This window comes from Salvelinus namaycush, chromosome 14 (assembly GCF_016432855.1).
Source record: "Salvelinus namaycush isolate Seneca chromosome 14, SaNama_1.0, whole genome shotgun sequence".
NCBI lineage: Eukaryota > Metazoa > Chordata > Actinopteri > Salmoniformes > Salmonidae > Salvelinus > Salvelinus namaycush.
In genome coordinates, this window is record NC_052320.1 from 29,380,998 (window position 1) to 29,402,852 (window position 21,855).

General features: G+C 45.4%; 1 protein-coding gene across 1 annotated transcript in view; it reads right to left on the reverse strand.

Moving 5' to 3' along the window:
- LOC120058688 (sterile alpha motif domain-containing protein 11-like) overlaps nucleotides 1-21,855 on the reverse strand; it is an 83,370-nt gene that overhangs the window by 11,514 nt on the left and 50,001 nt on the right. The window contains exons 6-8 of the mRNA XM_039007433.1: nucleotides 17,160-17,315; nucleotides 15,843-15,845; nucleotides 6,444-6,588 (exon numbers count right to left, since the gene is read on the reverse strand). Coding sequence (XP_038863361.1) covers nucleotides 6,444-6,588; nucleotides 15,843-15,845; nucleotides 17,160-17,315 — 304 coding nt within the window. The remainder of the gene's footprint in view (nucleotides 1-6,443; nucleotides 6,589-15,842; nucleotides 15,846-17,159; nucleotides 17,316-21,855) is intronic.

Genomic DNA, 21,855 nt, shown 5'->3' on the forward strand with positions numbered 1-21,855 from the left:
CCGTACAACCACCACCTCCCTCACACACACACCCTTCCTTGGGCCGCTCCGTTTCCTGCTTAATTTACTCCCCCCCCACACACACACTTCCCCTGCGCCCCCCTGCCTGCCGCCCCGCCGGCCCATTATCGATCGCCCGCCTCTCCCCGCGCCACATAAATAATCGACAAGCAATTACCCGCCCACTCCCGCTGCCCCTGGCTTTGTTTGGGAGGCACAGCAGCCAGCGCCGGTGAAGAGGGGGGAAGGAGGAGGGGAAGAGGAGGAGGAGGAGGAGGGGGGGAGAGGGTTGCAGCAATGATTTTTAGTGGGGTCCTAGTTCAGCCACATATACACACACGTGTATAACCACACACACACACACACACACACACACAAACGTATAGGCTACACACATGCATGCACACAAACACCACACACACGCACACAGCATATTGTACAGTAAAATACCAACATCAGATCCAAGCAAAGGGGATAGACAGGAGTATGTAGAGAGAGGAGACGTAGAGAGAGGAGTATGGAGAGAGAGGAGAATGGAGAGAGAGGAGTATGGAGAGAGAGGAGTATGGAGAGAGAGAAGTATGAAGAGAGAGGAGGATGTAGAGAGAGGAGATAAAGAGAGAGGAGTATGTAGAGAGAGGAGTATGTAGAGAGAGGAGAATGGAGAGAGAGGAGTATGAAGAGAGAGGAGTATGGAGAGAGAGAGGAGTATGGAGAGAGAGGAGTATGGAGAGAGAGGAGTATGGAGAGAGAGGAGTATGTAGAGAGAGAGGAGTATGGAGAGAGAGGAGTATGGAGAAGGAGGAGTATGGAGAGAGAGGAGTATGGAGAGAGAGGAGGATGTAGAGAGAGGGGGATGTAGAGAGAGGGGGGTGTAGAGAGAGGAGTATGGAGAGGGGGTGGTAGAGAGGAGTATGGAGAGAGAGGAGTATGGAGAGAGAGGGGGATGTAGAGAGAGGAGTATGGAGAGAGAGGAGTATGGAGAGAGAGGGGGATGTAGAGAGAGGGGGATGTAGAGAGAGGAGTATGGAGAGGGGGTGGTAGAGAGGATCATGGAGAGAGAGGAGTATGGAGAGAGAGGAGTATGGAGAGAGGGGAGTATGGAGAGGAGTATGGAGAGAGAGGGGGTGTAGAGAGAGGGGGATGTAGAGAGAGGAGTATGGAGAGGGGGTGGTAGAGAGGAGTATGGAGAGAGAGGAGTATGGAGAGAGAGGAGTATGAGAGAGAGGAGTATGGGGAGAGAGGAGTATGGAGAGAGAGGAGTATGGAGAGAGAGGGGGTGTAGAGAGAGGAGTATGGAGAGAGAGGGGGGTGTAGAGAGAGGAATATGGAGAGGGGGTGGTAGAGAGGAGTATGGAGAAAGAGGAGTATGGAGAGAGAGGAGTATGGAGAGAGAGGAGTATGGAGAGAGAGGAATATGGAGAGAGAGGGGGATGTAGAGAGAGGGGGATGTAGAGAGAGGGGGATATAGAGAGAGGGGGATGTAGAGAGAGGGGGATGTAGAGAGAGGAGTATGGAGAGAGAGGAGTATGGAGAGAGAGGAGGATGTAGAGAGAGGAGTATGGAGAGAGGAGTATGGAGAGAGAGGAGTATGGAGAGAGAGGGGGGTGTAGAGAGAGGAATATGGAGAGGGGGTGGTAGAGAAGAGTATGGAGAGAGAGGAGTATGGAGAGAGAGGAGTATGGAGAGAGAGGGGGTGTAGAGAGAGGAGTATGGAGAGAGAGAGGGGGGTGTAGAGAGAGAGGGATGTAGAGAGAGGAGTATGGAGAGGGGGTGGTAGAGAGGAGTATGGAGAGAGAGGAGTATGGAGAGAGAGGAGTATGAGAGAGAGGAGTATGGAGAGAGAGGAGTATGGAGAGAGAGGAGTATGGAGAGAGAGGGGGTGTAGAGAGAGGAGTATGGAGAGAGAGGGGGGTATAGAGAGAGGCATATGGAGAGGGGGTGGTAGAGAGGAGTATGGAGAAAGAGGAGTATGGAGAGAGAGGAGTATGGAGAGAGAGGAGTATGGAGAGAGGGGGATGTAGAGAGAGGGGGATGTAGAGAGAGGGGGATATAGAGAGAGGGGGATGTAGAGAGAGGGGGATGTAGAGAGAGGAGTATGGAGAGAGAGAGGGGTGTAGAGAGAGGAATATGGAGAGGGGGTGGTAGAGAGGAGTATGGAGAGAGAGGAGTATGGAGAGAGAGGAGTATGGAGAGAGAGAGGAGTATGGAGAGAGAGGAGTATGGAGAGAGAGGAGGATGTAGACAGAGGGGGATGTAGAGAGAGGAGTATGGAGAGAGAGGGGGGTGTAGAGAGAGGAATATGGAGAGGGGGTGGTAGAGAGGAGTATGGAGAGAGAGGAGTATGGAGAGAGAGGAGTATGGAGAGAGAGGAGGATGTAGAGAGAGGAGTATGGAGAGAGAGGAGTATGGAGAGAGAGGGGGGTGTAGAGAGAGGAATATGGAGAGAGAGGGGGGTGTAGATAGAGAGGGATGTAGAGAGAGGAGTATGGAGAGGGGGTGGTAGAGAGGAGTATGGAGAGAGAGGAGTATGGAGAGAGAGGAGTATGAGAGAGAGGAGTATGGAGAGAGAGGAGTATGGAGAGAGAGGGGGTGTAGAGAGAGGAGTATGGAGAGAGAGGGGGGTATAGAGAGAGGCATATGGAGAGGGGGTGGTAGAGAGGAGTATGGAGAAAGAGGAGTATGGAGAGAGAGGAGTATGGAGAGAGAGGAGTATGGAGAGAGAGGGGGATGTAGAGAGAGGGGGATGTAGAGAGAGGGGGATATAGAGAGAGGGGGATGTAGAGAGAGGGGGATGTAGAGAGAGGAGTATGGAGAGAGAGAGGGGTGTAGAGAGAGGAATATGGAGAGGGGGTGGTAGAGAGGAGTATGGAGAGAGAGGAGTATGGAGAGAGAGGAGTATGGAGAGAGAGGAGGATGTAGACAGAGGGGGATGTAGAGAGAGGAGTATGGAGAGAGAGGGGGGTGTAGAGAGAGGAATATGGAGAGGGGGTGGTAGAGAGGAGTATGGAGAGAGAGGAGTATGGAGAGAGAGAGGAGTATGGAGAGAGAGGAGTATGGAGAAGGAGGAGTATGGAGAGAGAGGAGTATGGAGAGAGAGGAGTATGGAGAGAGAGGGGGATGTGGAGAGAGGGGGATGTAGAGAGAGGGGGATGTAGAGAGAGGAGTATGGAGAGAGAGGAGTATGGAGAGAGAGGGGGATGTAGAGAGAGGAGTATGGAGAGGGGGTGGTAGAGAGGAGTATGGAGAGAGAGGAGTATGGAGAGAGAGGAGTATGGAGAGAGGGGAGTATGGAGAGGGGGTGGTAGAGAGGAGTATGGAGAGAGAGGAGTATGGAGAGAGAGGAGTATGGAGAGAGAGGAGTATGGAGAGAGGGGAGTATGGAGAGAGAGGAGGATGTAGAGAGAGGAGTATGGAGAGAGAGGAGTATGGAGAGAGAGGAGTATGGAGAGAGAGGGGGGTGTAGAGAGAGGAATATGGAGAGGGGGTGGTAGAGAGGAGTATGGAGAAAGAGGAGTATGGAGAGAGAGGAGTATGGAGAGAGAGGAGTATGGAGAGAGAGGGGGATGTAGAGAGAGGGGGATGTAGAGAGAGGGGGATATAGAGAGAGGGGGATGTAGAGAGAGGAGTATGGAGAGAGAGGGGGGTGTAGAGAGAGGAATATGGAGAGAGAGGAGAATGTAGAGAGAGGGGGAGAGAGGGGGATGGAGAGAGAGGAGTATGGAGAGAGAGGAGGATGGAGAGAGAGGGGGTGGTAGAGAGGAGTATGGAGAGAGAGGAGTATGTAGAGAGAGGAGTATGTAGAGAGAGGAGGATGGAGAGAGAGGGGGTGGTAGAGAGGAGTATGGAGAGAGAGGAGTATGGAGAGAGAGGAGTATGGAGAGAGAGGGGGGTGTAGAGAGAGGAGTATGGAGAGAGAGGAGTATGGAGAGAGAGGAGTGTGGAGAGAGAGGAGGGTGTAGAGAGAGGAATATGGAGAGGGGGTGGTAGAGAGGAGTATGGAGAGAGAGGAGTATGGAGAGAGAGGAGTATGGAGAGAGAGAGGGGGGTGTAGAGAGAGGAGTATGGAGAGAGAGGGGGGTGTAGAGAGAGGAGTATGGAGAGGGGGTGGTGGAGAGGTGTATGGAGAGAGAGGAGTATGAAGAGAGAGGAGTATGGAGAGAGAGGAGGATGTAGAGAGAGGAGTATGGAGAGAGAGGGGGATGTAGAGAGAGGAGGATGGAGAGAGAGGGGGATATAGAGAGAGGGGGATGTAGAGAGAGGGGGATGTAGAGAGATGAGTATGGAGAGAGAGAGAGGGGTGTAGAGAGAGGAATATGGAGAGGGGGTGGTAGAGAGGAGTATGGAGAGAGAGGAGTATGGAGAGAGAGGAGTATGGAGAGAGAGGAGTATGGAGAGAGAGGAGGATGTAGAGAGAGGGGGATGTAGAGAGAGGAGTATGGAGAGAGAGGGGGGTGTAGAGAGAGGGATATGGAGAGGGGGTGGTAGAGAGGAGTATGGAGAGAGAGGAGTATGGAGAGAGAGGAGTATGGAGAGAGAGGGGGATGTAGAGAGAGGAGGATGGAAAGAGAGGGGGATATAGAGAGAGGGGGATGTAGAGAGAGGGGGATGTAGAGAGAGGAGTATGGATAGAGAGGGGGAGAGAGAGGGGGATGTAGAGAGAGGAGGATGGAGAGAGAGGAGGATGGAGAGACATGGGGAAGGAGAGACATGGGGAAGGAGAGACATGGGGGAGGAGAGACATGGGGAAGGAGAGACATGGGGAAGGAGAGACATGGGGAAGGAGAGACATGGGGAAGGAGAGACATGGGGAAGGAGAGACATGGGGGAGGAGAGACATGGGGAAGGAGAGACATGGGGAAGGAGAGACATGGGGAAGGTGAGACATGGGGAAGGAGAGACATGGGGAAGGAGAGACATGGGGAAGGAGAGACATGGGGAAGGAGAGACATGGGGAAGGAGAGACATGGGGAAGGAGAGACATGGGGAAGGAGAGACATGGGGAAGGAGAGACATGGGGAAGGTAAGACATGGGGAAGGAGAGACATGGGGAAGGAGAGACATGGGGAAGGAGAGACATGGGGAAGGAGAGACATGGGGAAGGAGAGACATGGGGAAGGTGAGACATGGGGAAGGAGAGACATGGGGAAGGAGAGACATGGGGAAGGAGAGACATGGGGAAGGAGAGACATGGGGAAGGAGAGACATGGGGAAGGTGAGACATGGGGAAGGAGAGACATGGGGAAGGAGAGACATGGGGAAGGAGAGACATGGGGAAGGAGAGACATGGGGAAGGGATGCAACGGTGGTAAAGCAAACTAGCACAGCCTATTGACTTCACTTTCCTTCCCCTCTTCACAATTCTTCTTCTTTTATTCCCTCTCTTTAGTGCAGAGTTCAGTTGTGTGTCTCAGGAGGAGTTAAGATATGCAAGAAAAGCATTTTGATGACACACTTGGAACGATGAACACAAGTATGTAACAGTACAAATATAAGCACCCCCAACTTTGGTTTGAGAAGTGGGGGGTCACCATTTTATTTATATGTATATATATATATATATATATATATATATATATATATATATATATATACATATAAATCCGGTGGAATAAACACTCCAAACAGCCTACCAGACCGCTTGGAGGCGTCCGCATGGTCCTAAAGCACACCGTTGCCTCGTTTTGTATCACATTCCAATGATAAAACTGGGGGAGGAATGCCATTTCAGAATGAAATCCCCGTCCCCAGTGAAAGCTGTGCCCCTGCACACACACATGGATAGGAACATACACCCAGATAGAAACACACACACTACAGCTCAACCGCCCTATCTCCCTGGCAGCACCACCACTGCAAATAACGGGAATATTCCACATTCAAAAATAAAGCCTACATCCTCCCCTATACATACTGCATGAGCCCCCGTGTGTGTGTGCTTCTGTGTGTATGTTCCTGTCCGTGTGTGTGTGCTTCTGTGTGTATGTTCCTATCCGTGTGTGTGTGTGTGTGTGTGCTTCTGTGTGTATGTTCCTATCCGTGTGTGTGTGTGCTTCTGTGTGTATGTTCCTATCCGTGTGTGTGTGTGTGTGTGTGTGTGTGTGTGTGTGTGTATGTTCCTATCCGTGTGTGTGTGTGTGTGTGTGTGTGTGTGTGTGTATGTTCCTATCCGTGTGTGTGTGTGTATAATAATACTAAGTTGGGGGTGCTTATATTTGTTCTGTTACACACTTGTTTTCATCGTTCCAAGTGCATCATCAAAATGTTTTTCTTGTATATCTTAACTCCTCCTGAGAAACCCGCAGGGAGTAGGGTCGTGGCCAGTGTCACCAATGTCCCCCAGCGCCCCGCCTTGTTGGCTCCAGGAATCGAACCAGCAACCTTTAAGTTACTGCCCCAATGCTCTAACTTGAAGGCTACCATTGTGTGTTAGCCAGGCCTACCTCTCAGTGTAGTGGGCGTCTCTGTGCTGGGGCAGGCCCTGCTTGCGTCTCTGGCTGGACGAGCTGCCTGCCGAAGGGAGATGGGCCTCCAAACCCCCTGTGTTCCTCACTGCTGCCAGGGCCTCCTGGCGCACCCGCAACAGATCTAGAGAGGGGAGGGAGGGAGGGAGGGAAAGAGAGCGAGAGAGAGAGAGAGAAAGTTAAGCATAACTGGGCATAAGCAGTTCTATGTTCAACTCAAGGGAAAGAGAAAATCACAGCTATAAATTTCATTTCCTACAGCTTATATCTCATCCTAAAAGTGTGTTTTTTCCCCCATTTCATTCGAAATGCATGGAGAGTGTTTTAGGTTTAGCTGAAACTGGAGTAGTGCAGTACAATTGAAATGTGCTTCCTTTTGTGATATAAGTAGAGGATATGTATGAACGGGAGGTTTCTATAATGTTCTGCAGTTATGTGGAGTGAATGGCTGTGTCCCAAAATGGCACCAACAGGGCACCTCCAGTTCATAACCTGACATTCTAGAAACACACACACACATGCGAGCACAGGTCCACAAGTACACTACATACTGAACAATAGCACACACACACAAAATAAAGGGACACACTGAGTACCTAAATACTGGCACACTCATCGGAAAACACTCTCAAAACAGAGACACGCACGCACACAAACTTGCTTTTCCCCCTCTCTCTCTCTTGCTTCCACACATTTACATCATTTTTTTGAGCCATTCAAAATGAAGTTATATCTGGTTGGATAGAGAGAGCAAATTATATGGAGAGAGAGAAAGAGAGAAAAGGAGATGGATAGAGAGAGAAAGAGAGAAAATGAGATGGATAGAGAGAGAAAGAGAGAGAGAAAATGAGATGGATAGAGAGAGAAAGAGAGAAAAGAAGATGGATAGAGAGAGAAAGAGAGAAAAGGAGATGGATAGAGAGAGAAAGAGAGAAAATAAGATGGATAGAGAGAGAAAGAGAGAAAAGGAAATGGATAGAGAGAGAAAGAGAAAGAGAAAAGGAGATGGATAGAGAGAGAAAAAGAGAGAAAAGGAGATGGATAGAGAGAGAAAGAGAGAAAAGGAGATGGATAGAGAGAGAAAGAGAGAAAAGGAGATGGATAGAGAGAGAACAAGAGAAAATGAGATGGATAGAGAGAGAGAAAGAGAAAAGGAGATGGATAGAGAGAGAAAAAGAGAGAAAATGAGATGGATAGAGAGAAAGAGAGAAAAGGAGATGGATAGAGAGAGAAAGAGAGAAAAGGAGATGGATAGAGAGAAAGAGAGAAAAGGAGATGGATAGAGAGAGAAAAAGAGAGAAAAGGAGATGGATAGAGAGAGAGAAAGAGAGAAAAGGAGATGGATAGAGAGAGAGAAAGAGAGAAAAGGAGATGGATAGAGAGAGAGAAAAGGAGATGGATAGAGAGAGAAAAAGAGAGAAAAGGAGATGGATAGAGAGAAAGAGACAAAAGGAGATGGATAGAGAGAGAAAGAGAGAAAAGGAGATGGATAGAGAGAAATAGAGAAAAGGAGATGGATAGAGAGAGAAAGAGAGAAAAGGAGATGGATAGAGAGAGAGAAAGAGAGAAAAGGAGATGGATAGAGAGAGAGAAAGAGAGAAAAGGAGATGGATAGAGAGAGTTCTACTATCATGGAAAACCGGAATCTCAGGCAGCTGGAACCAGGAAGTCTTGGCCTTTGTTCCATGTTAGGACAGGGGGACTTCCCACATGGCCAAGAGGATCCCTATCACCATGTATCTCTTCTCTCTCTGCCCCCCTCCCCCTCTCTCCCCGCTCTCTATCTCACACATTCTCCCCGTTCCCCTCTTTCCCACTTTTTCTGTTGTGGCAATGGGCAGAATCTCAATATTTCTCTCTCTCTCTCTCTCTCTCTCTCTCTCTCTCTCTCTCTCTCTCTCTCTCTCTCTCTCTCTCTCTCTCTCACTCTGTCCCACTCTCTTTCTCTCTCCATCATTATCAGCCAGGCCAGGCCCCACCACGAGACAGGGCCTCTAATGAGAGGCTGTTAAAGAGAAAATCCATCCTGCTCTCTCCCTCTATCTTCACCACCCTCTATCTATCTCCCTCTCTATCTCCCTCTCTCACACTTTCTCTCTCCTCCCTTTTTTAATTAGATCCCGTGGAAGCCAGGGGCCATTTCCGCCGCTGGTGTATGTGTGTGTGCTGGGGCGTAGAGCGGGTGCTAGGGTCGGGGGTGGAGCGACAGATATTAATGTGGCCCAGCACAAGAGTATCGATCTGCTTGCTGCTGCGGGGGACTCGACTGGCGGCAGACTTCACCTCTAGATATAGGTCCCTCATGTTGACAATGGTCACCCCATCGATACTGCCTGGACTCTACCAGTCCCTATCAACACTGTCTGGACTCTACCAGTCCCTATCTAAAATGTTTGGACTCTACCAGTCCCTATCTACACTGCCTGGACTGTTACATAGAGACCTAGGCTGAGATTCAATCTTAACATGCTTTGTTGGCTGTGAACCTTTTAAAGGCAATGTTCCCGCCATATATATATATATTTTACCTTTATTTAACTAGGCAAGTCAGTTAACTTCTCTAGGGTAGGGGGCAGCATTCGGAATTTTGGATGAAAAGCATGCCAAAATTAAACTGCCAGCTACTCATCCCCAAAAGATAAGATATGCATATTATTAGTAGATTTGGATAGAAAACACTCAGAAGTTTCTAAAACTGTTTGAATCATGTCTGTGAGTATAACAGAACTTATTTAGCAGGCGAAACCCCGAGGACAAACCATTCAGATTTTTTTTGTTTTGAGGTCACTCTCTTTTCAATGCGATTTCATTGGGAAACCAGATTTCTAAGGGACCTGCTTGCAGTTCCTACCGCTTCCACTGGATGTCAACAGTCTTGAGAAATTGGTTGAGGTTATTCCTTTGTGTAATGAAGAAGTATGGCCATCTTGAACGAGAGTCACTTGAAGTGTCCTGTTAGATAGAAGCGCGTGACCAGAAAGCTAGCTATAGTTGGTTTTAATCCTGTTTTGAACACAGATCATCCCGTCTTCAATTTTATCGATTATTAACGTTAAAAAATACCTAAATTTGTATTACAAAAGTAGTTTGATATTTTGTAGTCACGTTTGAGCAAGTTGGAACCGGTGTTTTTCTGGATCAAACGCGCCAAATAAATGGACATTTTGGATATATATCGATGGAATTAATCGAACAAAAGGACCATTTGTGATGTTTATGGGACATATTGGAGTGCCAACAACAGAAGCTCGTCAAAGGTAAGGCATGAATTATATTTTTATTTCTGCCTTTTGTGTCGCGCCTGCAGGGTTGAAATATGCTTCTCTGTCTTTGTTTACTATTGTGCTATCCTCAGATAATAGCATCGTTTGCTTTCGCCGTAAATCCTTTTTGAAATCAGACATGTTGGCTGGATTCACAACAAGTGTAGCTTTAATTTGGTGTCTTTCATGTGTGAATTCATGAAAGTTAGATTTTTATAGTAATATATTTTAATTTGGCGCTCTGCATTTTTACTGGCTTTTGGCCAAGTGGGACGTTAGCGTCCCACATATCCTAGAGAAGTTAAGAACAAATTCTTATTTTCAATGACGGCCTAAGAACAGTGGGTAAACTGCCTTGTTCAGGGGCAGAACGACAGATTTTTACCTTGTAAGCTCAGGGATTCTTCGGTTCCAAGTCCAATGCTCTAACCACTAGGCTACCTGACGCACCATTATTCACAGTAAACACTACATATAGGACCCACCTACGCTGCTTGTCACCGAAAACCCTTGCTAACTTTTACAGGTGCACAATTGAGAGCATCCTGTTGGACAGTATCACCGCCTGGTACGGCAACTGCACCGTCCACAACCGCAGGCCTCTCCAGAGGGTGGTGCGGTCTGCACAATGTATCACCGGGGGCAAACTACCTGCCCTCCAGGACACCTACAACACCCGATGTCACAGGAAGGCAAAAAAGATCATCAAAGACAATAACTAGCCGAGCCACTGCCTGTTCACCCCGCTTCCATCCAGAAGGCGAGGTCAGTACAGGTGCATCAGAGCTGGGACAGAGAGATTGAAAAACAGCTTCTATCTCAAGGCCATCAGATTGTTAAACAGCCACCACTAGCACAGAGAGGCGGCTGCCTACCTACAGACTTGATATTATTGGCCACTTTAATAAATGGAACACTAGTCACTTTAATAATGCCACTTTAAGAATGTTTACGTATCTCGCATTACTCATCTCATATGTACAGTGGGGCAAAAAAGTATTTAGTCAGCCACCAATTGTGCAAGTTCTCCCACTTAAAAGGATGAGAGAGTCCTGTAATTTTCATCATAGGTACACTTCAACTATGACAGACAAAATGAGAAAAAAAATCCAGAAAATCACATTGTAGGATTTTTAATGAATTTATTTGCAAATTATGGTGGAAAATAAGTATTTGGTCAATAACAAAAGTTTATCTCAATACTTTGTTATATACCCTTTGTTGGCAATGACAGAGGTCAAACGTTTTCTGTAAGTCTTCACAAGGTTTTCACACACTGTAGCTGGTATTTTGGCACCTTCCTCCATGCAGATCTCCTGTAGAGCAGTGATGTTTTGGGGCTGTTGCTGGGCAACACGGACTTTAAACTCCCTCCAAAGATTTTCTATGGGGTTGAGATCTGGAGACTGGCTAGGCCACTCCAGGACCTTGCAATGCTTCTTACGAAGCCACTCCTTCGTTGCCCGGGCGGTGTGTTTGGGATCATTGTCATGCTGAAAGACCCAGCCACGTTTCATCTTCAATGCCCTTGCTGATGGTAGGCTTTGTTACTTTGGTCCCAGCTCTCTGCAGGTCATTCACTAGGTCCCCCCGTGTGGTTCTGGGATTTTTGCTCACCGTTCTTGTGATCATTTTGACCCCACGGGGTGAGATCTTGCGTGGAGACCCAGATCGAGGGAGATTATCAGTGGTCTTGTATGTCTTCCATTTCCTAATAATTGCTCCCACAATTGATTTCTTCAAACCAAGCTGCTTACCTATTGCAGATTCAGTCTTCCCAGCCTGGTGCAGGTCTACAATTTTGTTTCTGGTGGCCTTTGACAGCTCTTTGGTCTTGGCCATAGTGGAGTTTGGAGTGTGACTGTTTGAGGTTGTGGACAGGTGTCTTTTATACTGATAACAAGTTCAAACAGGTGCCATTAATACAGGTAACGAGTGGAGGACAGAGGAGCCTCTTAAAGAAGAAGTTACAGGTCTGTGAGAGCCAGAAATCTTGCTTGTTTGTAGGTGACCAAATACTTATTTTCCACCATAATTTGCAAATAAATTCATTAAAAATCCTACAATGTGATTTTCTGGATTTTGTTTTCTCATTTTGTGTGTCATAGTTGAAGTGTACCTATGATGAAAATTACAGGCCTCTCTCATCTTTTTAAGTGGGAGAACTTGCACAATTGGTGGCTGACTAAATACTTTTTTGCCCCACTGTATATACTGTATACTGTATCCTTCACTATCTATTCTTTACTATCTATTGCATCTTAGCCACACTGCTCATCCATATATTTTATACTTATATATTCTCATCCCATTCCTTTACTAGATTGTGTGTATTAGGTTTTGTTATGGAATTTGTTAGATATTAGGTTTTGTTGTGGAATTGTTAGATATTACCTGTTAGATACTGCTGCTCTGTCGGATCTAGAAGCAGAAGCATTTCGCTACACTCACAATAACATCTGCTAACCATGTGTATGTGACCAATAAAATGTGATTTGATTTGACCTAATTATCTTATTATATGTCGACTCAATCTGGAATTACCTTTAAATGTCAAGCGCGCTATGATGCGGATCTACTATGCGGATCTACTACTGATCGGATTGAATCCCTGCCCAGGGCTGGAGCAAAGGCCTGCATATCCAGGAGCTCTCCCAATCCCACCCCTCTCTTTTTTTCTGTTGTGGCAATGGGCAGAATCTCAATATTTCTCTCTCTCTCTCTCTCTCTCTCTCTCTCTCTCTCTCTCTCTCTCTCTCTCTCTCTCTCTCGCTCTCTCTCTCTCTCGCTCTCTCTCTCTCTGCATTATTCTCTTTAATGTAGGGCAGAGTAGGGTCACCTGGGGATATGCCCTCCAAGGGGGAACCAGCCAACCAAAACTATACAATGGAGGGGGGAGGAGGGGTAGGATGGGGTACAGAAATGGAGAGAGAGAGAGAGAGGGGGAGAGAGATGGGAAAACAGACGGACAGACAGACACATAGACAGACAGAAAGGGAGACACACACTCACTCAATGACAAACACATACAGACACAGACATGCACTGACACACACACACATAGCTTTTTTGGAAGGTTCCACTCTGGACCCATCCCGCTTATCACTCTTTTGTCCCATCCCAGTTTCCCTGCATCTTTTCACAAATTAGGCAGAAATCCCATCCATTAAGCTGTTCTCCATGGGAGACTGCAGAGTTATTCCCGTTATTCCTGTGAAACAGCCACCCTATTCCCTACATATGGGCCCTGGTCAAAAGAAGAGCACTATATAGGTAATAGTGTGCCATTTGGAATGCAAATCAGGGTCTTCCTGCTTCCTAAGCCAATGGATAAACAAGTAGATGCAGTGATGGAAAAACAAGAGCCAGAGGAAGTGAGTTCCCCAAGGCTGTTGACTATGGGCATTTGGAGATGTGTTCCAACCACGTGATCGTAACGACTAGATGGTAGACAGTGCAGCCCCACTTGGAGAGAAACAGAAAGAAGTACAGGAGAAACAAAACATGAGGCCCTCTTTCATCTTCCATGTCTACGTCCTCCTACTTTCTCTCCTCCAAATCTTCATTCCTTTATTATCTGTCCATTCATCATAACAGAGAGAGAGAGAAAGGAGGAGGTGGAGCCCCCTTGGCCACTTTCACTGCCCCCCTCCACCCTGTCAGGTCCAAGGAGAGCCGCCCGAATCAACACCTTATGCACGCACACACACACACACACACACACACACACACACACACACACACACACACACACACACACACACACACACACACACACACGCACACACGCACACACCATTCGGCTCCATCTGGCCCCCTTCACACACACACTTTCATTTTCAGTGGCCTACACTTCAAATACATGAAAGGATGGTCTGCGGGGACCAAGGCGAAAGAGAAAGTCATAGAGAGGAAAAAATAAAAGGAGGCGAGGGGGGGAAGGGAGAATATAAAACAACCCGTGTGCTTGGAGAGGGAGGTGTGTGAGAGAGGGGGTGGGGGGCAGGAGAAGGAGGGAGGGAGGAGGGTTACAGGGGCCCACCGGAGCTCAGGTCAATGTCAAGGGGGCTCTCACTGGAGCGATTCAGATCAACTTCTCCAGGAACAAACAGGGCCATCCCTCCATCCCTCCCTCCATCACACCTCCACTCTATCCCTTCAGAGGAGAGGAGAGAGACAGAAAGAGGAAAGGAAGGGGGAGGGGTGGTACAGTGTCGGGATGCGTGCTCCCCTGTGCGACGAAGTGAGAGTTTTGGGGGGGTTTTACAAAAAAAGTAGGACTATACTCAGGGAAAACCAATGAGTTGCTAAATTAAAATAACTTGGGGGAGGGGAGAGAGGTGGAATAGTTTAATATAACAGAGTGAAATAGAAGAGGAGGGATGGACTGATATAGGTGCTGTAGGGTCATAAACTTGGCAACTCAGAAAAATCTGTTTTCTCTGCCTAACTTAGGGGGAAAGAGGCTTGTGTGTGTGTGTGTGTGTGTGTGTGTGTGTGTGTGTGTGTGTGTGTGTGTGTGTGTGTGTGTGTGTGTGTGTGTGTGTGTGTGTGTGTGTGTGTGTGTGTGTGTGTGTGTGTGTGTGTGTGTGTGTGTGTGTGTGTGTGTGTTTTAAATGGCACACATATATGTATATAATTTCCTGGTTATTACTGCCAAAAGGCGAAACACATCATTAATGAATCATCAACATTCACCCTGTGTTTTTTACTTGTTGTCTTACGCTAAGGAAAGGCAAGTCTACCTCTTTCACTCATCTCTCCCCATTCTCTCCCTCCTTAAAATCTTGTTTTCTCTCTCTCTCTATTTATTTATTTTACACCTGGAAGGACTTCAGTCTGACTGTAGACAAAAGGGAGTGTGAGCAGAGAGTAAAGGATTCAAACTCTGAGGAGTGAGAGAAACTAGAGGGAGGAGGAGGAGCAGAGAAAGAGAGTGAGCGCGAGCATCCCCACGAGACGTCTGCATTGCGCCACAGTGTCCGCCTTTAAAACAGGGAAGGAAAAACGAAGAATACTGCACCTTGGGCCATTAAACCCCCAGAATGCACTACACATCAGCCCTAATTCTTCTCAGATGCAGGGGAAGGCAATTAAAGCCTTTATAGGCTTCACCCCTTAGATTTGCAACCTGCAATTAAATATCATTACTAATCAAATTAAAATAAAAGTAGCTCAAACTATGATTGGGGTTGGGATGTGAAATTGGTTAGATTTATGCTACTGCGATGGGGGTCGTAAAACCTGGCGGCAATTAACCTTTTCACATGTGAGTTCCAAATATCTCTAACGGTCGCTCCAGCGTGAGTTGTTTAATGCGCATGATGCACTCACTGTTCCAAAATTTGATTGTTACGCAACAGGACAGTTAACCCGCACTGCCCTCAAACCAAGGCACGCTGCCTGCTAATTATCTATAGGCTATGTTTCAACTTGTCTTTTTCAAATGATTTTTAACAAGTTTTATTTTCTAACAACAGTTTGAATTGAGGCTCCTCATTAATTCACATAGAAGTAGTCCATTTCACTGTTGCGGACAATTTATGTTTGAGGCTTTACTGAGCTGAGAGAACTTCTCTCTTCGAAGAGAGCCCAAGCACTTCCCCAAACCTTTTGCCCCTGGCACATTTTCTGGCTGGCGCTCGCATGGCCTTCATTGTTGTTTTCCTTTGCAAATAGCTAATAACTTTGGACATGTGTGCGTTCCTATCAAAGTAAGTGCCTTATTTTCTGTATATCATGTTGTCGTTTCTATGGTAGCATACCGTATGTATGTATGGAGCATAATGTATTTACTGTTTTATTCACATGTTTTCAAGTACTGATAACAAATCATGCATTCTGATTCTTGCGTAGATTGTAATGGATACATATGATGTGTGTAAAATACTTTTTTTGAAGGTTGTACTGATTATGATGAGCTAATGCTAAGCTATTTGCCAGCTATGTGTGGCACCATGTTTGTTGACATTATAAAATGCATTCTGGGTGTCACGTAAACGTCTGTCAGACCAAAGATGTTATTTACAAAATGAGGTGAAGGGATGGTTCACTCATCTTTCGAGTAAACTTCCAGAAGTGAATGAAGGGAAGTGAATGATGGTAGATGACACACCCCCTTCAACATGCATACTGCAAACAGACCAAACTCATCTTGTCTCCTCTTCTTATCTTTGGTTGACGCGAAAAAACAAACATGGCGGCATGCACAAACTACCCATCGTTGGATTACCTTAGATTTTTAGAAAGTATTTTACTCAATTATTTTGATCAATGGTGAGCATCAGTAATTGCTATTAGCCAATTCATATTATGGTTACTGTCAGCCGAGAGTTAGCTAAATATTACCGCTTGTGTTACGTAAATCTTTCCTCAGTTAGCGCTAGGACTAATGTAGCCTACATTTTCCGGTTTGGATGATTGTGTTATGCTGTCGCTACTTCTGTGAATGTTTGAACATTGCATCCAAAAATAAACTGGTCACATTCTGGACATAACTTTGTAGGGACTTATGTTTCTGTGAAAATACAGTGTGGCCAGCTCAAACACTGACTGTTGCGTCAATCGAAACTGGACATTCTAAATAAGCATTCTAATCACACCGGCTTGAGCATATGCACCCCTGTGTTGAGACGTGTCAAAAGGTAATGATACATTGTTTTAAAAATGGAGGAAAGGTTAACAATTGATGCCCCGCAAGTTTAAAGGGGCAGTGAAATGAAAATACACCCCGTCACATAAAAAATACAATTAGGGGAATTTTTTTCTTTTTTGAGGTGATTATTCTTCTTTATGAGGATTCTTCCATCTTTCCAGTTCCTACCCAGTGAATTCATTGTACCATAAGTTAGTGCCTCTATACATTTCAAACATTTCAGCCATTTCAACCAAGAAAGAAAAAAGATGCATGGTTCCTATGGAGATTTACAAGGTTGGCTGGCAGCCAATGAGTGAGTGGCGGATCGATAGCGGCGGCGTCCGTGCATGCTGGTGGGGAGCATTGTTTACAACGGAACGCAGCGTCGGTCACAAATCACCCAGAGTGACATTGGGTGGACTGGCACACCAAATAGAAATGTCAGCAGTGTCCATGTTGGAGATTTACACTGGGAGGGTGGCACACACACAGACAGACGCCACATGGGAAAGGCCACAACCCCGGGGTTACTAGTGGTAGGGGTCGAGTAGGGTTAGGTGTGTGTCAGGCCAAGATAAAGTGTGTGTGGTGTGCAGTTTAGTACGCTGACTGAATCCTGAAGTGCTGATATAACAAACCCTGTTTTAGAGGATGACCAGACTCTGAGTCGGACAGCATGTCACCCCCCCCGCAGACGCACACACACACACAGTTATTTTGGGAGGTCCCACTCTGGGTCTTGGTCAAATGAAGTGCACTACTGTATATACTGTAGGTAACACACACGAGTCTTACCATGGCTGGGCAAGCCCATGTTGTTGGCCAGCTGGTAGAGGCGCTGCTGCTGCTCCTCGCCCTGCTCGTTCAGCGCTGACATCATCCGCCTGTAGTGCTCCTCCGGGGTCATGTGACTGTGGCCGCCCCCCTCCAGCACAGGGGTGTGGGATTTCTCTGTAGGGGGGTCAGGAAGAGAGTTAGCTTACCATCTACATTTGAGTCATTTAGCAGACATTATTATCCAGAGCAACTAGGGTTAAGTGCCTAGGTCAAGGGCACATCAACAGATTTTTCAACTAGTCGGCTCAGGGATTCGAACCAGTAACTCAACACAATCTCATTACCTTGCCACTAACTCGCCACTGTCACACTACTAAGTCATCACTATCTCATTCGCTCATCAATATCTCACCATTACCTCACCACTAACTCACCACTGACTCACAACTATCTTACCATTAACCCTTTACACTCGTGGAAATTGGCCTATATGGATAGGGTCAAATTGAAATGTTTCTAACAAAATAAATATAGGAAGTATATGCAAAACCATGGTAGAAATTGAAAGGGAACCGTTTGGAGATTATGGGGAAATTATCAGACCAAAGGTGAGGACAAAACAGTTCACCTGACATGAGACTGAATCCAAACATTAAACTGTTGAATTTATGTGCATTTTTTATTTACTGTACTTTACGCCGCATTTGTTTATAATAAAATGTGAAAATACACGGGATACATTCAGTAACATAATACGAATATTAATGGACATTTTGGGGTAGGTGCAACATAAGAAAAAATGATTTCTTGTATTTTTTGTACACTGCTGCTACTCACTTTTTATTATCTATGCATAGTCACTTTACCTCTACCTACATGTACAGATTACCTCAACTAACCTGTACCCCCGCACACTGACTTGGTACCGACACAGCTTGTATATAGCCTCGTTATTGTTACGTTATTGTTACTTTTAAATTTTTTAAATTTTTTACTTTAGTTTATTTGGTAAATATTCTCTTAACTCTTCTTGAACTGCACTGTTGGTTAAGGGCTTGTAAGTAAGCATTTCAACGTAAGGTCTACACTTGTTGTATTCGCCACATGTGACAAATAAAGTTTGATTTGTTTGTAGTTTTTTGTTTGGAACACAGCCCTGCGTCCTCACATCACACAATTACTGTTGTTGTTTACAAAGTCCCCAAACTTTCCATTATTAATCACAATCTGGGTCAGGTGGGCATCATTTGAAAGCGTATTCTATTGCCAACCTGACAAGTTAAGTTATAAAATACAATCTTACAGTGTTAGGCTTTCACAAGACACTTCAGACAAACAGATTGTAATTTTGGTGCACATAAAATGGAGTCATGTAGTGGTGTAGTACCTACGTACCTAAGTAAACATAGTTTAAAGTACTACTTAAGTTGTTTTTTGGGGGTATCTGTACTCTACTATTTATATTTTTTATTTTTTTATTTACTTCACTACATTCCCCCCCAAAATATTGTTATTTTTACTACATACATTTTCCCTGACACCCAAAAGTACTCGTTACATTTTGAATGCCTAGCAGGACAGGAAAACGGTTGAATTCACATACAGTTGAAGTCGGAAGTTTACATACACTTGGGTTCGAGTCATTAAAACTCGTTTTTCAACCACTCCACAACTTTCTCGTTAACAAACTATAGTTTTGGCAAGTCGGTTGTGCATGACACAAGTAATTTTTCCTGCATTTGTTAACAGACAGATTATTTCACTTATAATTCACTGTATCACAATTCCACTGGTTCAGAAGTTTACATACACTAAGTTGACTGTGCATTTAAACAGCTTCGAAAATTCCAGAAAATTATGTCTTGGCTTTAGAAGCTTCTGATAGGCTAATTGACATAATTTGAGTCAATTGGAGGTGTACCTGTGAATGTATTTCAAGGCCTACCTTCAAACTCAGTGCCTCTTTGCTTGACATCATGGGAAAATCAAAAGAAGTCAGCCAAGACCTCAGAAAACAATTGTGGACCTCCACAAGTCTGGTTCATCTTTGGGAGCAATTTCCAAACGCCTAAAGGTACCATGTTCATCTGTACAAACAATAGTACGCAAGTATAAACACCATGGGACCACGCAGCCGTCATACCGCTCAGGAAGGAGACGCATTCTGTCTAGAAATTCTAGAAATGAATGTACTTTGGTGCGAAATGTGCAAATCAATCCCAGAACAACAGCAAAGGACCTTGTGAAGATGCTGTGGGAAACAGGTACAAAAGTATCTACATCCACAGTAAAACGAGTCCTATATCAACATAACCTGAAAAGCCGCTCAGCAAGGAAGAAGCCACTGCTCCAAAACTGCCTTAAAAAAGCCAGACTAAGATTTGCAACTGCACATGGGGACAAAGATTGTACTTTTTGGAGAAATGTCCTCTGGTCGGATGAAACAAAAATATAACTGTTTGGCCATAATGACCATCGTTATGTTTGGAGGAAAAAGGGAGAGACTTGCAAGCCGAAGAACACCATCCCAACTGTGAAGCACGGGGTTGGCAGCATCATGTTGTGGGGATGCTTTGCTGCAGGAGGGACTGGTGCACTTCACAAAATAGATGGCATCAAAATGATGTGCTTCTACACCTGCATTGCTTGCTGTTTGGGGTTTAAGGCTGGGTTTCTGTACAGCACTTTGATATATCAGCTGATGTAAGAAGGACTTTATAAATACATTTGATTTGAAATTTGATTTGATTGAAACAACATCTCAAGACATCAGTAAGGAAGTTAAAGCGTGGTCGCAAATGGCTCTTCCAAGTGGAGAATGACCCCAAGCATAAATGGCTTAAGGACAACAAAGTCAAGGTATTGGAGTGGCCATCACAAAGCCCTGACCTCAATCCTATAGAAAATTTGTGGGCAGAACTGAAAAAGCGTGTGCGAGCAAGGAGGCCTACAAACCTGACTCAGTTACACCAGCTCTGTCAGGAGGAATGGGCCAAAATTCACCCAACTTATTGTGGGAAGCTTGTGGAAGGCTACCCAAAACGTTTGACCCAAGTTAAACAATTTATAGGCAATGCTACCAAATACTAATTGAGTGTATGTAAACTTCTGACCCACTGGGAATGTGATGAAAGAAATAAAAGCTGAAATAAATAATTCTCTCTACTATTATTCTGACATTTCACATTCTTAAAATAAAGTGGTGATCCTAACTGATCTAAGACAATTTTTACTAGGATTAAATGTCAGAAATTGTGAAAACTGAGTTTAAATCTATTTGGCTAAGGTGTATGTAAAATTGTGTACTTTTCCCACCACTGGAATCATGAGTGCGTCAAGTTCATGTTCCGCTGCTAATTTTCTTCACAATGCGACAAACATTGGCTCATTCTGTTCAGGACAACCCAGGATATGACACGTCATTCCTTGTAACTGTACATCAAACATTGCGATCATAAATGTTGATGCTGTAAATTAAATGAGTTTTCAAATATGGAAATGGGAAGTCTCACCATGAACTAAAAACTCACCGCTATCTCACCATGAAATAAAAACTCACTGCTATCTCACCATGAACTAAAAACTCACCGCTATCTCACCATGATAAATAAAAACTCACCGCTATCTCACCATGAACTAAAAACTCACCGCTATCTCACCATGAACTAAAAACTCACTGCTATCTCACCATGAACTAAAAACTCACCGCTATCTCACCATGAACTAAAAACTCACCGCTATCTCACCATGAACTAAAATTTTTGTAACTACTTACATCTTTTGAACTACTTAGCTAGCATGTTAGCTAATCCTAACCTTAACCCTTTAAGTACTTAGCTAGCATGTTAACTAAACCTAGCCCCTAGCCCTAACCCTATCCTTAACCCATAGCCTAGCCACCTAGCTAACCTAAAAGAAAAACGTGTGTGCCTGTCACAAATTTCGACTAGATTATTTCACGATAATCTGTGACAGTGTGCTGTATAATGAGCTTGGTGAGGGTAATGTAGAAGTCACTCTGATCCAATATAAATACATAGTTGTTTCTTGATTATAAATGTATGTATGTGCGTGTGTGTGCTTGTGTGTGTGTGTGTGTGTGTGTGTGTGTGTGTGTGTGTGTGTGTGTGTGTGTGTGTGTGTGTGTGTGTGTGTGTGTGTGTGTGTGTGTGTGTGTGTGTGTGTGTGTGTGCGCGTACATGTGCGCATGTGTGCGTACATGAACGTGTTCCTGTGTGTGTGTGCATGAACGTGTGTGTGTGTGTGTGTGCAAACTACTTGTCTCTGCCCGTCTGCATATCTCTCTCTATAAGCTCTGCTCAGGTGCCAACTCTGCCAAAGATAGAAAAACAGTCAGTGTGCCAAACCAAAACTCTCTCTCTCTCTCTCTTTCTCTCTCTCTCTCTCTCTCTCTCTCTCTCTCTCTCTCTCTCTCTCTCTCTCTCTCTCTCTCTCTGTCTCTCTGTCTCTCTCTCTCTCAGCCCCCCATCTCTCTCTTTATCTCTCCGTTTTCTGTTTCCATGGGTCATTAATGCCTTATATTCACCCTTCAGGTGAGACACACATAAACACAGACACAGACACACACACACACACAAATACACACATAGAATCACACCCTCACACACACTCCCTCCCACACACGACCCTGTGCGGCGTCAGTGTTTGGGTGTGGATGTGGCTGAGAGAGGGAGAGGGCTGAGACATTAGCTCA